Source organism: Loxodonta africana, chromosome Y, assembly GCF_030014295.1.
Source record: "Loxodonta africana isolate mLoxAfr1 chromosome Y, mLoxAfr1.hap2, whole genome shotgun sequence".
Classification (NCBI taxonomy): Eukaryota; Metazoa; Chordata; class Mammalia; order Proboscidea; family Elephantidae; genus Loxodonta; species Loxodonta africana.
Window position 1 is genome coordinate 9,600,913 of NC_087370.1, and position 18,818 is coordinate 9,619,730.

General features: G+C 37.9%; 1 protein-coding gene across 1 annotated transcript; it reads left to right on the forward strand.

Annotated features, from left to right (window-relative positions):
* The first annotated feature begins 982 nt into the window (after nt 1-982).
* On the forward strand, nt 983-16,933 carry LOC135229079 (eukaryotic translation initiation factor 1A, X-chromosomal). The gene is made up of 7 exons (XM_064278875.1): nt 983-1,162; nt 3,699-3,782; nt 5,308-5,411; nt 6,566-6,616; nt 9,842-9,923; nt 13,774-13,865; nt 16,638-16,933. The coding sequence occupies exons 1-7, from the start codon at nt 1,147-1,149 to the stop codon at nt 16,641-16,643; spliced, it is 435 nt and encodes a 144-aa protein (XP_064134945.1). The 5' UTR covers nt 983-1,146; the 3' UTR covers nt 16,644-16,933.
* The last annotated feature ends 1,885 nt before the right edge of the window (nt 16,934-18,818 follow it).

Here is an 18,818-nt window from a genome sequence, read left to right on the forward strand (position 1 = left end):
ATTTCTTGTAGGATTCAAAGATGCTGAACTGAGTTAAGCCCCTATGTCCCAATCCCTTTCTTTCATCTCCTGTGTAAATGACAAACTTTCCAGGAGAAAAACATTCTCCTAAGTAGGAAATCCTGGTGGTGTAGTGGTTCTGAGGAAACCTTGGTGGCATAGTGGTTAAGTGCTATAGCTGCTAGCCAAAAGGGCAGCAGTTGGAATCCTCTAGGTGCTCCTTGGAAACCCTATGGAGCAGTTCTACCCTGCCCTGTAGGGTCGCTATGAGTCAGAATTGACTCCACGGCAATGGTTTTGTGTTTTTGTTTTGGTTTAGCGATTCTGAACTACGGCTGCTAATCAAAGTTCAAAACCACCAGGCGCTCCTTGGAAACTATATGGGGCAGTTCTACTTTGTCATAAAGGGTCATTATGAGTTGGAACGGACTGGACGACAACAGTTTTAAGTGCTAGGAAGCAAGTGGGTTAAGCAACAGGTATTACAGTCTCTGCCTCATAAGGTTTACAGCGAGGTAGAGAAGACATATTCAAAATAACAAGTGTCTTGCAAACATTATGCTTTCGTAATGGATAACATAGGTACTCTGTCGCACTGCCAGACAATCTGGGTGGGTGGGAGAAAGGGCCTTGTTAAATACGAGCTAACTACGATGTTAATGAGTCAGCAACTTCTTAAAGCGAGAGATGTGATTTTGTCACAAAGCACCACACCCCTGCCCCCAGCGAGCAGCAGCCCTTCTACTCGCTCTCAGCTAAAACAATTCCTGTAGTCCCGCCCACCTGACCCTAACGCAGCCTCTTTCCTGCTCACAGCCCCGCCCTGTACCCAGGTCTTACACCCCAAACTCTCCAAACCGGGACTCTACTACTGCGCGTAAAATAGACGTCAGCTAGCTAGGCCTGCGCCATAGGGCGGGGGGGAGGGTCCAGCAGCGGTAGGCGCGGAAAAGTGACGCAGGCCGCCGCAACGCCATTTGCTTCTGACAAGCATAGGCGCAAGCGGATTTCGGAGGAGTACGCTTTTTGTGAGGCTTGTCTTTGTATGGCGAGAGGCCTACAGCACTCGCTTCGTGCTGCGTGTTTCTGGGAGAATTTGCCGCCGCCTGAAGGAGTCTGAGACGACGCAAGGCCGCAGTCACCACCATGCCTAAGAATAAAGGTAAAGCTGCCGGAACTCAGAGAACTTGGTTGTGCTAAGCACAGTCTTCCCGGCCTTGCCCGCGGTTTCCGTGTTGCCTCGGCCGCAGTGACTTTATTCCTTTCCGTCCCGCTTGTAGGCGGCTAGGGGCCTTTCGCGCGGCTCTGGAGAAGAGCTGGGAAGTTACTTCCGTCTCCCGGTTTGATAACATGGGACTGAAGCTGACGCCATTTTTGTGGTGTTTCTTGCGGGAGAAAGTGGGAGTTTGCTCCTAATTCACGCTAGACTGACCGCTAATGATAGGGACCTGTGGAGACACCCCTAGGGACGGGTCCGGGTTCGCACGTGGGGCCCTTTGCAGTTCTCAAGCATGGAGTTAAGCCCTGAAATCAGTTAATATACGTTGGTATATAAGTCAGTAAACAAAGCAGGTATTATCACTGCTCTATGGAACTTAAAGTAACTTTTAACAATTTGACATGATTAATGGTTTCAAATGTAGAATACTTTTCTCTTTCTGGAAATCGAGTTTTTACGTGCCCTAAGAATACCCAGCTGCAGTATCTGCGTGGGCCAAGAAATTGTAGAAGCCCACGTAACCCTTACAGTAGTGTAGAGCAATGTGAAACTGCCTGAAGAGCGATGCATTTGTTACCGATTTGGGTCCCTGCCGTGGAGCAGTGGAACCAATGAAACATACTCCAAGTCAGAAGGAGTGAGAAAGTTTATTAAGGGAATGTATACATCATAGCGGACCCAGCTGCAACACAGCCTGTCTCTATGGAATCCCAAAGAGGTGTTTTACAGTAGCGCTTATACAGACTTTTACAGTGGTCAGGCATGTCTTTGTAGTCCACAGAATGCCGGACCAGAGGAGTTACACATTACAAGATGGTGATAAAAGATACCTGCCAGGCATTTCTTTGTTATGCTAGAGATGTACATTTCAGCTACCTGGGCTCTCATTTTCCTATGGGGGTTGTAAGCAACAGGTGGTGGACAGAACAAACGGTTGTTTGTATCAGTTTAAAGCAAAGAACAAATTCATCAACATTAGGTCAAAACAAAATCATTAACTAGAGGTATGTCAACGAGGAGGGAGGCAGAGGAAAGAAAAAAATTTACACGTTCATCATGGCATTAGTTCTGTCAGGCTCTCAGTCACCTATTTTGAAAAAGGGAAAAACATTCTGGGGAGTATTGGGGTCACACATTCAAAAAATTAATGTGTTTTTGTAGGGCCTAGGTGAACATTGGAAACCCTGGTGCAATAGTCCTTAAGTGCTACAGCTGCTAACCAAAGGGTCTGCAGTTTGAATCTGCCGGGTGGTCCTTGGAAACTCTATGGAACAGCTATACTCTATTCTGTGGGGTTGCTATGACTTGGAATTGCCTCGACGGCACTGGGTTTGGTTTTGGTGAAAACTTTTTAGATGTCATTTGGGTTTTGAACCTTTTGTTGCTTCAGGCACTTCCTTGCTGTTAGTTTTATGCATAATTCTTTGGAAAAGATTGCCATAATGATTTCAACTCTGGAAGGGAATAAAATGCAGTGAAGTACTCTAATTCCTTGATTATTTAATGTAAAATTGAACAAGGAAATAAAGTTAGTAAATATATCAAGAGCGGTTTGTCTTCAGTTATAAAATGCAAAAATAGAATGAAGTGTGGTTTTAGATTGTTAGCATTATAAAGGATTGTAAAGGTGAAACTAATAGGGTGACAGGACTAGGTATATTTCTTTTTTGTAGGTGGGAGTATAAATTAATGCAGCTAGTCAAAAGCCTAAGAAGGTGGATACAGAACCCTTAAGCTGGAAGTTTGGTAAATTTAACCTTTTATAGTTGTTTATACAGGACTCTTTAGTGAATGATTGCTGTGTAACAGTGAAACATTGCAAGTAACCAAAATGGGGGATTAGATATTCTGTTCAGTAATTAAAATGTTGTTGTAGATCTGTTGATACAGAAGGACATTGATGTTACTGAGTAGGGTAAAAAATAAGTTACAGAAGAGAATATATGGAGTCTTTTTTGAAAGGGTGAGTAGGAAAATGTTAATGGCTGTCATAGGATAATGGAATATTCTGTATATTTTTATATCAGTTCTACTTTTATATCAAAAAATTCCAGAACAATTGCCCAAGAAGAATTAAAAAACCCATTGCCGTTGAGTCAATTTAGACTCATAGCAACCCTATGTGGCAGAGTAGAACTGCCCCTTAGGGTTTCCAGAGAGCGGCTGGTGAACTTGAACTGCTCACCTTTTGGCTAGCAGCTGACCTCTTAACCACTGCAATACCAGTGATCTCAAGAAGGATAAGGGGTTGATAATACGTGTCTCTGATAAAGGACCGAAGTGAATCTTTGGCAAATTATACATTTAATCTTACTGGGTAAACAGGTTAATTTAAAAAAACTCATCTTGTAGTGCTGTCTAAGTGGTGTAGTTCTAATTTTTCTCTAAGTGATTTTAAACCTTATTTTAATTTGTTTTTTAAAATACTGCTGTACACATTAATACAGTTAATTTTTTATTAACATTTTTAATCAATTAGGTAAAGGAGGTAAAAATCGGCGCAGGGGTAAGAATGAGAATGAATCTGAAAAAAGAGAGTTGGTGTTTAAAGAGGATGGACAAGGTAAGACTTTTTAAGTTAAAAAGTTTTTTTTTTAATTAACTTTTTTTTTTTAATCTGAATTTTAGTCTTTAAACCTAAAAGGGGTCTTTGTCATAATCCTGAGCGGTTCTGTATTTCCATCTTGTTTTCCCCATTTATCATCACCCACATTTCTGCAGAACATATCTTTATACAATTATTTCTTTAATGTACTCTGTTTGGATAGAGAATTCTTTGGTCACATTTTTGTAAATATAGTCGAAAAGACATGATATAACAGAGCTTTACCCTAAAAAACTATTGTTGAAAATTCTGTACTTTACATTTTTCGTAGAAGTTAGTGCTGTACATTGTTGAACAGATGATGGATATTTGTGCTGGTTAAATCCTAAGACCTTTTTAAGCCTTCAGTTTTCTGGTGTACCACTATATAATAATATCATGTAGTAAAATGAAATTTTAGTTCCTGGGTAGTACAAACAGTTAACATGCTCAGCAGTTAACTGAAAGGCTGTAGGTTGGAGGTCACCCAGAGGTGCCTAAGAAGAAAGAACTGGCAATCTTCGGAAAAATCAGCTATTGAAAACCCTGTGGAGCACAGTTCTACTCTGACACACATGGGGTTGCCATGAGTCAGAAATGACTTGACGGCAGCAGATGTCTGATAAAGTTTTTACAAGTGCAGACCAAGATACAAAAAACAAAATAAATTGATTTGAGCACTTTGTTTCATGTGTGTGTGTATTTTTGAATAAATTAAACCTATAAAAGTTGGACCATAGGTACGGCAGACTTCAATATAGCCTTTACCATGTGTTACTCAGTTGTTAGTGTTTTGCCTTCTTTCTTTCTTTGTGTATGTGCCTATACATTTTTATTGGTAACCATTTTAAACTTTGTTACAGACACCATGATATTTTAGCCCAGAATACTTCAGCAAGAACAAAGCGTTGTCTTTGATAACTACAAATCAAACATCACAAGAGATTTTACTATAATATTTCTAACATGTATTTTACTTTAAAATGTCTCCCCTTGCCTCAAAAATTTTCAACAGTTTTTAACAGAAGACCTGTTTCTATATAGAACTTTTGATAGAATCCTTCATGCTGTACCTATAAGCCGCTAAAAAGCCAAACACCTTTAAATTATACAAAACATGTTTTGACTAAAGATGTCTACTTATTTAACCTCTGTCATTCTTACTTCCGTTAGAAGTTAAATTTATTTTCAGGGTATATTTGCTCATTATCTTTTTATTTTTTCCTATGCTGGAAAAGTATGGAGAGGTAAGCTAGCTTCACTGGGTTTAATAGAATGGACTTCGGCATAATAACCTTACAGTGTAACTATTCAGTTTATTTTTGTAATTATAAATTAGTAGATGTTTCTTCGAAGTTAGTTCTAAGTTCAGATGGTGGTGGTTTGAAGAAATTGCAGTACTTGTCTATTCCCTCATTACCTCCTCCCCCTCCTCCTTCGGATGTCACATTGTTATATTTTAATAAGAGTTGAACAATATCTTATACTCTTTATTTTCCCTCAGAGTATGCTCAGGTAATCAAAATGTTGGGAAATGGACGATTAGAAGCAATGTGTTTTGATGGTGTAAAGAGGTTATGTCATATTAGAGGGAAACTGAGAAAAAAGGTAGGTGTGGAGATTTGTTTTAATTCAATACAAAAATTTTTTTTAAGTGACCCTGCTTTTGATTTATATGGGCCGGGAAATTCTTTTTTTTATCAATTCTGAAAAGACTTTTAGAACAGTGATATACATGATAAGTAAAACAAGATCATTGATAACTTTTTTGAGGATTTCATTTATAAAGAATCAGTTGCATTATCTATGTTGTAGTCCTTCCACAGATGTTTAATTTGAACCAAAGAATGAGGAAACAGACATATCCAGTCTATAAAGCAAATGGCCTAGGTGCTTAGTACTGTGAAGGAAAAAAAGTCTGTGGAGCCATTTTAGACTAAAAAAGACCAGAGAACTGTTAGTTAAATGCAATTCATGTTCCTTCATTAGGTTTAGGTTTTGGGGAAACAAATAGTAGTAGAGATACCCAAACCAAAACCAAACCCAGTGCTTTTAAGTCGATTCCGATTCATAGTGACCCTATAGGACAGAGTAGAACTGTCCCGTAGGGTTTGCAAGGAGCGCCTGGCGGATTGGAACTGCCGACTTGGTTAGCAGCTGTAGCACTTAACCACTACGCCACCAGGGTTTCTCAGTAGTAGATAGAGATATTTAAATACCCAATACTTGAGGTGATAGTGTTGCATTAGTGTTCAGTTACCTAAGTGTGATAACAAGTGGGCCACGTTGGCAATGTAATGCAGTTAGTTCCTCATTCCAGTAGGTTAGGCAGATTCATTAATCAGTTCTTTCAGCTCTGGTAATGATTCGATTTTTTTTTCCCCTGAACTAATGGGGCTTTGGGAGCTTTATGAGTAAGTGGGTGAGTATGTTTTGCAGATGGTGATTCTTATGTATTTTGGATAATTAAATATTTTAGGGATATTTGTGATTAAAACTCTCTAATAGCCAAGACAAAGGATCATTGTTTTGGAATTTTTCAGCTCATGTAGTTGAAACTGCTACATAATTTATAACCTAAGTTTTAGAAATTGTGAAACAGATAAGCAGCGTTGTCAGTAGTATAGTTTTTCCTTATCTTAAAAGAGACTTTTGTGACAGTGGGTGAATATTGGGTGGTTTTGTGGGAAGACTGGTTTAACATTGCTCTTTACTTTTTGCCTTTATTTTAAATAAAATATGCAGTAAATTTGCTTTCATAGGTTTGGATAAATACCTCAGACATTATATTGGTTGGTCTACGAGACTATCAGGTAAAAATTACATTTAAATTTGTATACTTGCATTTAATAAGTCATTAATGTTTAAAAATAAGATAAAAGTGTATTTGACCAGTTCCAGCTCAATACACCTTCTCATCATTTTGTCATTAAACATTCATTAAGGGCCAGTGGTGGTCAAGCCTCAGTCCCTTGGTGGTGTGAACAGTTAAGTGGTTGTCTGTGAACTGATAGGTTTGCAGACAACTGCTTAAGTCCACCCAGAGACACCATAGAAGAAAGGCCTGGTGACCTGCTTCTAAAAAAATAATTAGCCGTTGAAAACCCCATGATGAAAAGCACTACTCTGACACAGAAGGCGTCATCAAGAGTCATAATCAACTCAACAGCAGCTGGTTCGTTTTTTGCTCTTGCTGTTAAAGACTATAATATTTTTTTTAATTCTGAATAGTTCCCACAGTTAGTCAGCAGTACAAATATTTTATGGCAAGACTGGTTCAACATTGCTGTCTTTCTTTGTTTTTATTTTAAATATAATATGAGGTGAGCTTTTACAGGTTTTTGTATAAATACCACAGATTATTCTGCCATCATTCACTCATTAAAGGCCAGTTGTGTTGTAGGCACTATGCAAGGCATTCAGTCAGTGAAGTTGTATTATGCAGACTGTCATTTTTACTGTTCTGTGGCGAAATGAGAAGTTAAGTAGTGTACCTGTTGTGCTTTTCATGGCTTTTTTTTTTTTTAATGCTTAAAAAATTACTTTTTCTTAAATGAGAGTGGTAGCATGTGTTGCTTTTTTTTTTTTTAAATCCTGTGTACAAGCACACCTTTCTTTGTTTCCATGTATGTTAATTTTTTTTTATTGAAAACTACACATTTCCTGTTTGAAATTAGATTCCTTTTCCCCAGGAATTTCTGTGTTGCTGTTTGTTTAGTGACTTTTCGGAACTAATTCTTTGTAGTTTGTATTGTATGTGGCCATTGAAGCCTCTGCTTAGTTACTAGTAATGGTTGAACTGAGATTTCCTTCAATGCCTGAAACTCATAAGCTTCTCAGCCTTTGCAGATTGGCTCAGTGTGTATTGGATGGCTTGAACAGTCCAGCTGGTAGTTTATAATTCTCCCTTAGCCTACACTGTAGCTTTGGCACAGTCCCTCATGGTCAGCCAGAATAAGAGCTGAGGGCCTGAAGCATTAAAAACAACACTGACAATGCATATGGCATTTTTCATTTGCAGGAATATGTTGAAGCTTTTCAAAGTTCCCCGTAAACATCTCATTCCCCAGCTTTTTTCTCTCAAGTTTCATGATCTGATTTTTGTTACCACCAGTTAAGGTAGCTGCAGAGGTACACAATTTCCACTGATTATTTTTTCCTGTAAAATCCCCAGAGGGGAAAATGTTGCCACTTGAGTGAGCTGTCAGTCAGGTCTAGTAAAGAGAAGCCCCAAAAACAAAAACCAAATCCACCACCATCGAGTTGATTCCAACTCTTAGCAACCCTATAGGACAGAGTAGAAGCATCCCATAGAGTTTCCAAGGAGCGGCTGGTGAATTCGAACTGCGGAACTTTTAGTTAGCAGCCTGAGCTCTTAACCACTCTGCTGCCAGGGCCCAGGAAGTGGAATTTCCCAGGAACTCCAGACATTTCCTAAGATGGGTTTTTCAGAAAGCTCCAAACCCATTCTATCCTGTAGGCTGCTGATTTGTGTGGCTGCTGTGGAGCTAGGGCCCTGGTAGCATACTGGTTAAAAGCTACAGCTGCTAACCAAAACGTCAGCAGTTCGAATCCACCAGGTGTTCCTTGGAAACTGTACAGAGCGGTTCTGCTCTGTCCCGTAGGGTCGCTATGAGTCAGAATCGATTCAATGGCAGTGGGTTTTTTTGGGGGGCGGGTTCTGAAGCTAGGGAGAGGAGAATGCAAATTTGAATGTGGTAAGTTAAGGCATCAGAAAGCTGTTCTTACTGAAATTTCACCCCCTTCTTTTTTTTTTTTTCTTTTAAATAAACACTCCTTGGATTGTTGTAAACATTTGCTTAATTTCTAGAATTCTTACAAAATTGATTTTGACAGCTTTTGCCACTGCTTTTATAAAGGAGTAGATTTTAGGGGCTCCTTTACTGTTCCTGCTGATATTACTGCTTTCTGTATCTCTGTTTATAGATAAATCGTACATTAAATATGTTTTTATACACTTGGCCATTGATTTTTTCTTTTATATTCAAAGATAGAAAATTATAGTGTCTTTATGTCTTATTTTTAATGCCCATTATATACTTTGATCTTTGTAATAAACTCAAGAAGTAAAATAATTATTCCCTGTTTGAGGGGCAGGAAAATCATGATTCTGAAAGTAGTAATAATCTAACTGTAGAATGACAGCTAGGACCAACTCTTCCGATTGTTAATATTTTGTGAATTTTTTTCTATACCTTTGCTGAAAGAGAGTGGCCCAAAGACCAGCAGCATTGCTGTCACCTGGGGAAGTATGTTAGAAATTCCAGTTATTGTACCCACCCTCAGACCTACTGAATCAAATCTGTATTTCAGTGTCTCCTTTTATTTTGTATGCACATTGCAGTCACATAAGTGTTGGTTTGTTGCACACTGCCGTTGCTTCACTGTGATCATTTTAGTTGCCTCTTCTAGATTAATTGTAAATATTCAACTTAATAAACTTTTCCCCTACTTTACGTCATATCATTTTAAATGGGGTCCTGCAAACATTCTTAGTGGTACTCAGTAGGATATTTGCACCAGAAACACAAAGAGCTTTTAAAAATACAGATTCTTAGGCATTACCTCCAGATCCACTTAGTCAATCTTCAGGAAGTAGCATCTATTTTTAAAGTTGTCCAGGAGATTCTCATCTGTAACATACCTTACAAACCGCTGACACAGAAAGATATATCGATTTCCTTGGGTCATTTTTCTACCTGTAGAATATTTTCATGGTTTTTTTTTTTTTATTTAAGAAATTTCTAATCAAAATAAATAATAAGTAATATAAAATTGGGCCTCACCGTTTCTGCTTTTACTGAAGTGAAATCTGTGTCCTTTTTTAAGACACCTAATCACTGTTGAGTCATGCATGCAAGCTGCATTCTACTGGTTTATATCTAGCGAAGTTTTTAAGAGAGTAAGAAAGCAGGAGCATTTGTGAAAGAATAGTGAGCTTTTTCTTTATATTCACCAAAAAGTAGTTGATGAAACGACTGATGATATTTTGGAATAACTGATTATTTGTTTTAAAGGATAACAAGGCTGATGTAATTTTAAAATATAACGCAGATGAAGCTAGAAGTCTGAAAGCATATGGCGAGCTTCCAGAGCATGGTAATTTCTGAGTTTCTGTATTACCCTCTTACCTAGTGTTAGTTTGTTTCTGTTTAGGTAAATGGATTTTAATTGAACTGTGATTGTTGTACATATTGTTGAATGTGTACTACATAGTTTTAAATGTGGTTGCCTGTACTCTGGGGAGCCCTGGTGGCTATGTAGTTAAGAGCTCTGGGTGCTAACCAAAAGTTTGGTAATTCCAATCCACAAGCCTTTCCTTCGAAACCCAATGGATTGGTTCCACTCTGTCCATTAGGGGCACTATGAGTTGGAATTGACTTGACGGCATCGGGTTTCGTTTGATTAACTTACATTCTATGGAGCCCTGGTGGTGCAGTTTTTAAGAGCTGAGGCTGTTGAAAATCAAGAGGTCAGTAGTTAGTATCAACCAACTTCTTCTTAGAAACCCAGTGGTGAGTTTTACTGTGTCCTGTACGGTCGGTATGAGTCAGAATTGGCTCACCAGAAACAGGTTTGGTTTCATTTCTTTATACCCTATAGGGTCACTATGAGTTGGAATTGACTTGATGGCAATGATTATTACTTTATATGGCTTAGGCACTTTAGAAATAAATACAGTTCTTTTCGTAGTAATTATAATTTTGGAAAGGAGTTTATATAAGTTGGAAAACACCAGACTTGTATATACTGTCAACAGAATACATTTATGATAATATTTTTTGTCATTTTTTTTCCTGAAGAGAGTTCAAGTTTTCATCTAAGCAAGAGCAACACTATATATTTTTATAGAGAAAACAGTATTCAGTTCATGTTTACATAGTAGTATCCTTTTGGGTTTTTTTTTTAACCATTTTTTTTGGTAATGTAAAATACATTCTCACTGCATAGAAGTTGGAAAAATAAAAATATGTGTCATGATACCGTCAAAGAGGGAAAGTATTGTATTCTAAGCCAATAATTTTCACTTGGCAGGTATTTTTATTTTTGTATTTTACTCCATTGTAGTTTTTTATGACAACAAAATACACAGGCGTGAAAATCCCAGTGAATTTTTTTTTGGCATTATGTTGTGAGGTGCCATCAAGTCAGTTCCATCTTACAGAGGCCCTGTGTACAATAGAACAACACACTGCTCTGTCCTGCACCATCCTCATAATCATTGTTGTGTTTAAGACCATGATTGCAACCACTGTGTCAATCCATCTCAGTGAAGATCTTCCTCTTTTTCTCTCACCCTTGACTTTACCAAGCATGATGTCTTTCTCCAGGGACTGGTCCCTGCTGACAACGTGTCCAAAGTAGGTGAGATGAAGCTTTCCCATCCTTACTTCTAAGGAGCATTTTGGTTGTACTTCTTAGAAGACAGATTTCTTCATTCTTTTGGCAGTTCATGATATATTCAGTATTTTTTGTCAACACCATACTTTAAATGCATCAATTCTTTTGTCTTCTTTATTCATTGTCCAGCTTTCATATGCATTTGAGGTGATTGGAAACACCTTGGCTTGGGTCAGATGCACTTTAGTCCTCAAAGTGCCATCTTTGCTTTTGAGCACTTTATTTAAAGAGGTCTTTTGCAGCAGATTTGCCAATCCAGTGTTTTGGTTGACTTCTTGACTGCTTCTTGCATGGGCATTGATTTTGGATCCAGGTAAAACGAAATCCTTGACAAGTTCGATATCTTCATTTATCAGGATGCTGTTATTGGTCCACTCCTCAGGATTTTTGTTTTCTTTGTGTTGCGATCCAATCCACATTAAAGGCTGTAGTCTTTGATCTTTTATCAGTAAGTGCTTCAGGTCCTCTTCACCTACAGCAAGCAAGGTCATGTCATCTGTATCTCAGGTTGTTAATGAACCTCCCTCCAATCCTGGTGCCCCATTCTCTTCATATGGTTCACCTTCTTGGTTTATTTACTTTGCATACAGTTTGAATAAGTATGGCAAAAGGGTACAACTGTAACGTTCAACTTTCCTGACTTTAAACCAGGGAGTGTCTTCTTGTTCTGTCTGAAAGAATGCCTTTTCGTCTATCCACAAGTTCCTCATGAGCCCAGTTAAGTGCTCTGGAATTCCATCTTCCCAGTGTTAATCATAATTTGTTAGGATTCACACAGTCGAATGCCTTTGCATAGTCAATAAAACACAGATAAATGCCTTTCTGGTGTTCTCTGCTTTTAGCCAGGATCCATCCAACATCAGTGGTTTCTCTTGTTTTATGTCCTCTCCTGAATCCTGCTCGGATTTCTGGCTGTTCAATGTTGTAAAAAATGCTGTTGCCATTTTTTAATTATATTCGTCAAAATTTTACTTGGACATGATAGAAATGATAATTGTTCCATAATTTCTGCATTCTGTTGGGTCACCCTTATTTTGGAATGGTCACAAATGTGAATCTCTTGCAATCAGTTAGCCAGGTGGCTGTCTTCTAGATTTTTTGGCAGAGATGAGTGAGTCCTTCCACCATTGCATTTGTTTGTTGAAACATCTCAATTGGTATTCTGTGAATTTTTGGAGCCTTTTTCTTTTTTGCCAGTGCCTTCTGTGCAGCTTAGACTTCTTCTTTCAGTACTGTTGGTTCTTTATTATATGCTGCCTCCTGAAAAGTAGAATGGTTCTTTAAGGCACAGTTGACTCTTTGTTTTCATTCCATCTTTGGATGCTTCCTGTATCATTCAATATTTTGCCCTTAAAGTCTGTAACAAACTAAACCCATTGCCATCAAGTCAGTTCCTACACATAGCCACCCTATAGGACAAAGTGGAACTGCCCTATAGGGTTTTAAGGGAGTAGGCTGATTGTTTCAAACTACCTTTGGTTAGCAGCCGTAGCTCTTAAGCTAACCAGTGTACCACCAGCACTCGACATTGCCTATAGAATCCTTCAGTATTGCAACTCAAAGCTTGAACTTTTTGTCCCCTTCTTTCAGCTTGAGAAATGCTCAGTTCGTGCTTCCCTTTTGGTTTTCTAAGTCCAGGTGTTTGTACGTTTCATCATAGTACTTTATTTGTCTTTTTGAGCTGATCTTTGAAATCTTCTGTGCAGCTGTTTATTTCTTCCTTTTGCTTTATTTACTCCTTATTCAAAAGCAGGTTTCAGAGTCTGTCCTGACGTTCATTTTTGTCTTTTTTTCCTTTCTTTTTAATAACCTTTTGCTTTCTTCATACTTGATGTCCTGATGTCATTCTACAACTCATCTGGTCTTCGGTCATTAGCGTTCAACACGTCAAATCAATTCTTGAGATGGTCTCTAAATTCAGGTGGGGTATAATCAGGGTTGTACTTTTGCTCTGGTCTTCCTTGTAGATGTCTGGATGTTATCCAATCAGTGATGATATTGTACTTAAGGATAGATCTTAAAATGTTGTTTTCGACAACGAATGCAATACTGTCCCTCTTCAGTTAGTCATTTTTAGCATAGTAGACTGTTTTGGCATTATAGGACATGCCATTTACCTGGAAAAAGGACTAGTACTTCCTGGTTCACTTTCACTGCTCAGGGATAAATATGCTTTTGCTAAATCCAAGTTGGTAAGTCCAGCTAATTTTTGGTGTACTAGCTGTTTTTCTCTGAGGAGAGCTTTATAGGTGCTGAGGATAAATTGCAAGCACTTGCTTAATCCCATAGTGCATATACTTTCCATTGTAATGACTTAGTAAATTTCTGGGTATGTTATTGTACAGTGTTTGCATTGTATAATAGGGTTGTTAGTAGAATTTAGGAGGACTTTTCTTGCAGTGAAACTTGTTGAATTAAAATCTGACTTGTGAGACTCTGATTTTTTTCAGTTCAGTTATTTCATTTTTTGTGTCAGACCCGTTCCTCTTAGTGGGCAATTCATTTTAATACCTTAAATGTATACTGAGTACATTTATTGTGTCTTTAGCTAAAATTAATGAAACAGATACATTTGGCCCTGGAGATGATGATGAAATACAGTTTGATGACATTGGAGATGATGATGAAGACATTGATGATGTAAGTGGGTGAATCTTGTATTTTTTATTTTATTTGTAAATTATCTGCAGAGAAACCAACTCTCTCCCTAACTCGAATGTTGAATGGTTATGTTAAAATTATATTTCGAGACTTACCATTGTATTAGAATAGTCAGTAATATTCAGAAACCAGCTAGTTAAACTGTTTTCACTTTGAGAATCCTTAACAATCTTAGAAGTATTTCTTCCTGAAAAGATCACTCTTAGCTTTCTTAATGAGTGTAAGATACGCCATAATCATAACTTGTTTAAAAGTGTCTGAGGAGGTAGCTTTTTTGAAAATGTAGGCAGTTGTGAGAACACGCCTTCTTTAATGGAAACATTAAAGTACTGTACACAGCACAGCCTGTACAAAGCAAGGTCATGGAAGCTCCAAATTCTCTAAAGGACCAAGTTGCTGGACTGAAGGCTCTGGGGACCAAGGTCTCAGGGAATATCTAGCTCAGTTGACATGGCATGTTTTATAAAGAATATGTTCTGCATTCTACTTTGGTGAGTAGCATCTGGGATCTTAAATGCTTGTGAGCGGCCATCTAGGATATGCCACTGGTTTCACCCCTTCATGGGAAGGGAAAAATGAAGAAAATTGAAGACAAAGGGAAAGATTAGTCTAAAGGACTAATGGACCACATCTCCCATGGCCTCCACCAGACTGAGTCCAGAACAACGGGATGATGCCCAGCTACCACCACTGACTGCTCTGACAGGAATCAAAACATCGAGTGTCTTAGACAGAGCTGGAGAAAAATGTACAACAGAATTCTAACTCAAAAAGAAAGACCAGACTTGCTGGCTTGATAGAGACTGGAGAAACTCTGAGACTGTGGCCCCCAGACACCCTTTCAGCTCAGTAGTGAGGTCGCTTCTGAGGTCCACCCTTCAGCCAAAGAATGGACAGGCCTATGTACCAAACAAGACTAAAGGGGCACAGCATCCTTGGGACAGGGACTGGAAGGTAGGAGGGAAGAGACAAGCTGGTAATAGGGAGCCCAGGGTTGAGAAAGGAGTGTTGACACATCCTGAGGTCATTAACAGTGTGTCTACTGTTTGACGAGAAACAGGTTTATTCTGTAAACGTTCATCTAAACAATAAAATAAAAAGAAACTGTGTTCAGAGAAGAATCTTACTTCAACCAGCTTGACTTAACGTTGAAACTATCACATGTTCTAAAAGCTCTGTTAAGATAGAGGCTGTTGGCAAGGGTGTATATGGTGTGGTTATTTTATTTGTCTGATAGCAGGATGGCAAACTCTTGTTTGGAGTTGCTTTCTCTTTGTTGACCACTTTGGAGTTGGTGTTTTTCTTGAATATATAAGGCATTGAGACCCACAAGAGTGTTTAGTAAACACTTCACATTTTTTTTTGCTGTTACTGTATTTAAGTAAAATTCATTCTGATTTTCTTGATTTTTGTTTTTTAAGTAATTAGGATGGTGCTATAGCTAGCTTTTAACTCTCCTGTAATAAAAATGTAGTTCAGAAACCATCTGTATATGTAAATAATAAAATAATAACAATCAGTGATTTGATACTAAGCTGAAATTTTTGAATGCCTGGAACAATTGTTCCTGACACAGTTTGTGCAACAGAATTATCAGCACTTTTAAAAAGATATTTTCAGGAAGTCTGATCTGGGCAGTACAAGTGATCTTGATGCTTAAACATTCAGAGAAGTTGAAAGAATTTTGACTGAAAACTAAATTACCACTGTGAGGAATCAACAGCTTACATATAGTAAATTACATACAGCCAAATGTACTCTTCTGTTTGTCCACTAATACATCTTATACTTTGATGTATTTCCAGATCATTTCATTGTTTCAGCCATCATCCAGTAGATGTACACATTTATGAATTATTGAAGATCCAGTACTATACTGTTACATACATTTTAAAGTATACTTAAAAATAGAAAATGAAAAAAGATGAGAAATAAGCATATTGCTTTGCCGTTTTAATGTCTCCCTTCAGGGACTCTGAGCCAGAGGATTTTTGTGACTAAACTTAATACTTTGCCAGTAGAATTAGCTGTTATATTTTGTGGCAAGAACCTAACTGCCTGTAATAATGGCAGATCTAAACGTTTTGATAGCTGAGATACGGTTGAAATCTTCTTTAAAAAATTAACTAACCTGACCAGAGTATTTGCATGAATATGCAAGCCATCTACACATATGCCAGGCTGAGGATCTCTATGCAGGGTTAAGATTTTCCTCATGGATTGCAGGGGCAAGAGGATGTTCCTGGATCAGTGCCAAGATTCTAATTAGGCCCAGCAGGCTGGCAGGAAACAATGGTGCACATAATGATTATTAAAGAAATTTATCATGAACATTTTGTTGTAAGCCTTTATCGTGTTGAAATCCTACTTTTGCTTGTGAATGTTTCTCCAGATGTCTTACAGGGATCCTAGTCTTTACTTCTATGATCAGATTTACTTGGTGGAATTCACACCATTTTGAAGAAATGCTGCCCATGTCTGCACCCAGCTCCAAAATAAAAATGTATTTATTAACACAAAAGGAAAGAGATGCTAAAGAGTATTCTGCATAGCATGTAACATTCAGAAAAGCTCACGAATATGTATTGGCAGCAGACCAGAACTGAGAAGAATCTGGTGTACAGAACTTTTTATTCAGATTTACTTTATTTCCTAGGTAGCCTATAGGAGTGGAAGTCTTCTTTATATACAGTAGACTGTTATAATCTAAGAATTATTTTTCTGTGAATCTGATGTTCTTTTCATTTACAGATCTAAATTGAATTTCAACATTTCAAGTACCAGTCTTTCTGAAGATTGTTCTACAGTTTTACTTTGACCATCACCAGTTAAGAAGACTGAAACTTTAACATGTTAAAATAGGGTGATATATTTTCAGTGTTTGTTTTAAAGTATTTATTAAATTTGTATTAAAACTGAATGTTGAATTTTCTTAGGTCAAATAACACACTTTTTTTTTTTTTTTTTAATGCAATGAGACTTAAGGATAAAAGACCACAATATTTGCTGTTAAAAACAAAGACCAAAAAAAACCCAGAAGAAATAAATGTTTTTTTTTTTCTGTGACTAACTATTCTGGCAATTGGAGGTTTTGGGTATCATCATGGGTCGTAATGAATCCTACTTTGAACAGCCTGTTTATTGTACAGTTTTGGGGTTTTTTTTGTTGTATGTTCAGATTACCTGGTCGTTCTCTTGAGATTTTGGTAAAATTTAAGGAAGGCAGAATTTTGCAATTGAGATCAAAATGGATGGGGCTTTTTTCACAGTAACGTAGCCCTATGTGTTCTTACACACTATCTTTGATAGCTCGCACTTGGATCATATGACGTTGCCAAGGTCATTAAAAATTTTTTCAAAATGTGATTTTAGAACATAAGTTTGAATAGCAACTTTGAATTTTGTGTGATAAGGAGCTACAGAAATTGAACACTAGGTGATACTCAGTTATCTTAACATTGGAAATAGTGATATATTAGTTGACAGTGTTTTTACTTAACAGGTATATGAAATTTCTCAAAAAACAGCTTTTCATGGTGAAAGATGTATTTTTTACTATAGGAAAAAGTTTGTTTAAAGATGTAATTTTATTTTCAAAAGTTACATACATTGTAAGATATAATTTTAACTTTATGAAACTTAAAATGTATAATTTACAGTTAATTTCATAATAAATTCTGCAAGTTAAGCCTTTGTCAGATTTACTCCTAAGCTGAAAAAGGGGAGGAAAGTTACGGAAAGGTGTTTTCCACTTTCTGAATTGAAGGCCACAGCTAAGAAATGTATTTAAAGGTAATGCTGTCCCTTTTTTCTTTGGGATAATATTTTATTGTGTTTTCAGTGAAGGTATACACAACAGTTTACCTTCCCATTGTTCATTGATACTGGTTACACTCTTCACAATGTGTGAACATGCTTTTGTTTCAAATCTAGTTGCTCCATTTCCATTAATGTAGCTAATACCCTCTCTCTTGGGCTGGGTTCTCTAGAGAAACAAAACCAGTAAAGCACATAAATATGTATATACACATGGAGAGATTTTTATCAAGGAGATGGATCACACAGTTTTTAGAGACTGTAATATCCCAAGTCCTTGGGGCAGGAAAGACTTCTGACACATAGTCCAGGGGCCGGTGAACGCAAGAACAGCAGGCCAGAAACAAGGCTGTTCCAGGCTACTCCTGATTTACGTAGGCATGGGGGTGGTGAACACAAGTTGGCAGGCCAGAGAGCAGAGCTGTGAAGATGAACAAATCTCTAGATCAGCAGGCAAGACCACAAGCAAGCAGCTAGCTGAACCGAAGAACTGGAGGTCAGACAAACAGGAGGCAGCTGCAGGATCCATCAGGAAAAGGTAGGTGGCAGGTGGCAGAGATGGAAAGCCTGAAAGGGTGGTGAGCCACCACAGGCCTCACCCCCACCAGCACCACAGCAGATCACAATGTAATAGAACTGCCGAAACACTGGGGATCATGGCCTGGCCAGTTTGACACAATCTTAACCATGATAGTCTACGTGCTGTCCCTTGGTATCTGTGCACATCTACTGAAACAATATGTAATTGTCTGTAAAGACAATTATAAAGTAGTACTTGGGCCTAACATGATGGAATGAACACACATACAACCCCAAAATGGAATAGCCTGTTTACATCTTACATAAGTGAAGAAAACAAATATTTGATGCACATATACAAAGCATAAATAGTGCATACAGTCCTTGTTTCTGCAGCTGGTAACATGGCCGTAATATATTTAAAACTACCTTCATCCACCACTGTATTCCATTTGTCCTCAGCAAGCACCTCAGCTGGTCATGGTTCTTTGCCTGGTGAGTGGCCCAAACTTTGATTTCTGAAGGGTCTGGGCCATTAGTAGTTATGTCAGAATTGAGTTGCTGTAGTTCTCCGTTGACTTAAGTCACAGGGCATGG

Excerpts from the sequence above, each read along its gene's own strand:
- LOC135229079 (XM_064278875.1), top strand. Across the intron at positions 3,783-5,307 it reads GTTTAAAGAGGATGGACAAG|AGTATGCTCAGGTAATCAAA; the intron begins GTAAGACTTTTT and ends ATTTTCCCTCAG. Across the intron at positions 6,617-9,841 it reads TTGGTCTACGAGACTATCAG|GATAACAAGGCTGATGTAAT; the intron begins GTAAAAATTACA and ends TTTGTTTTAAAG.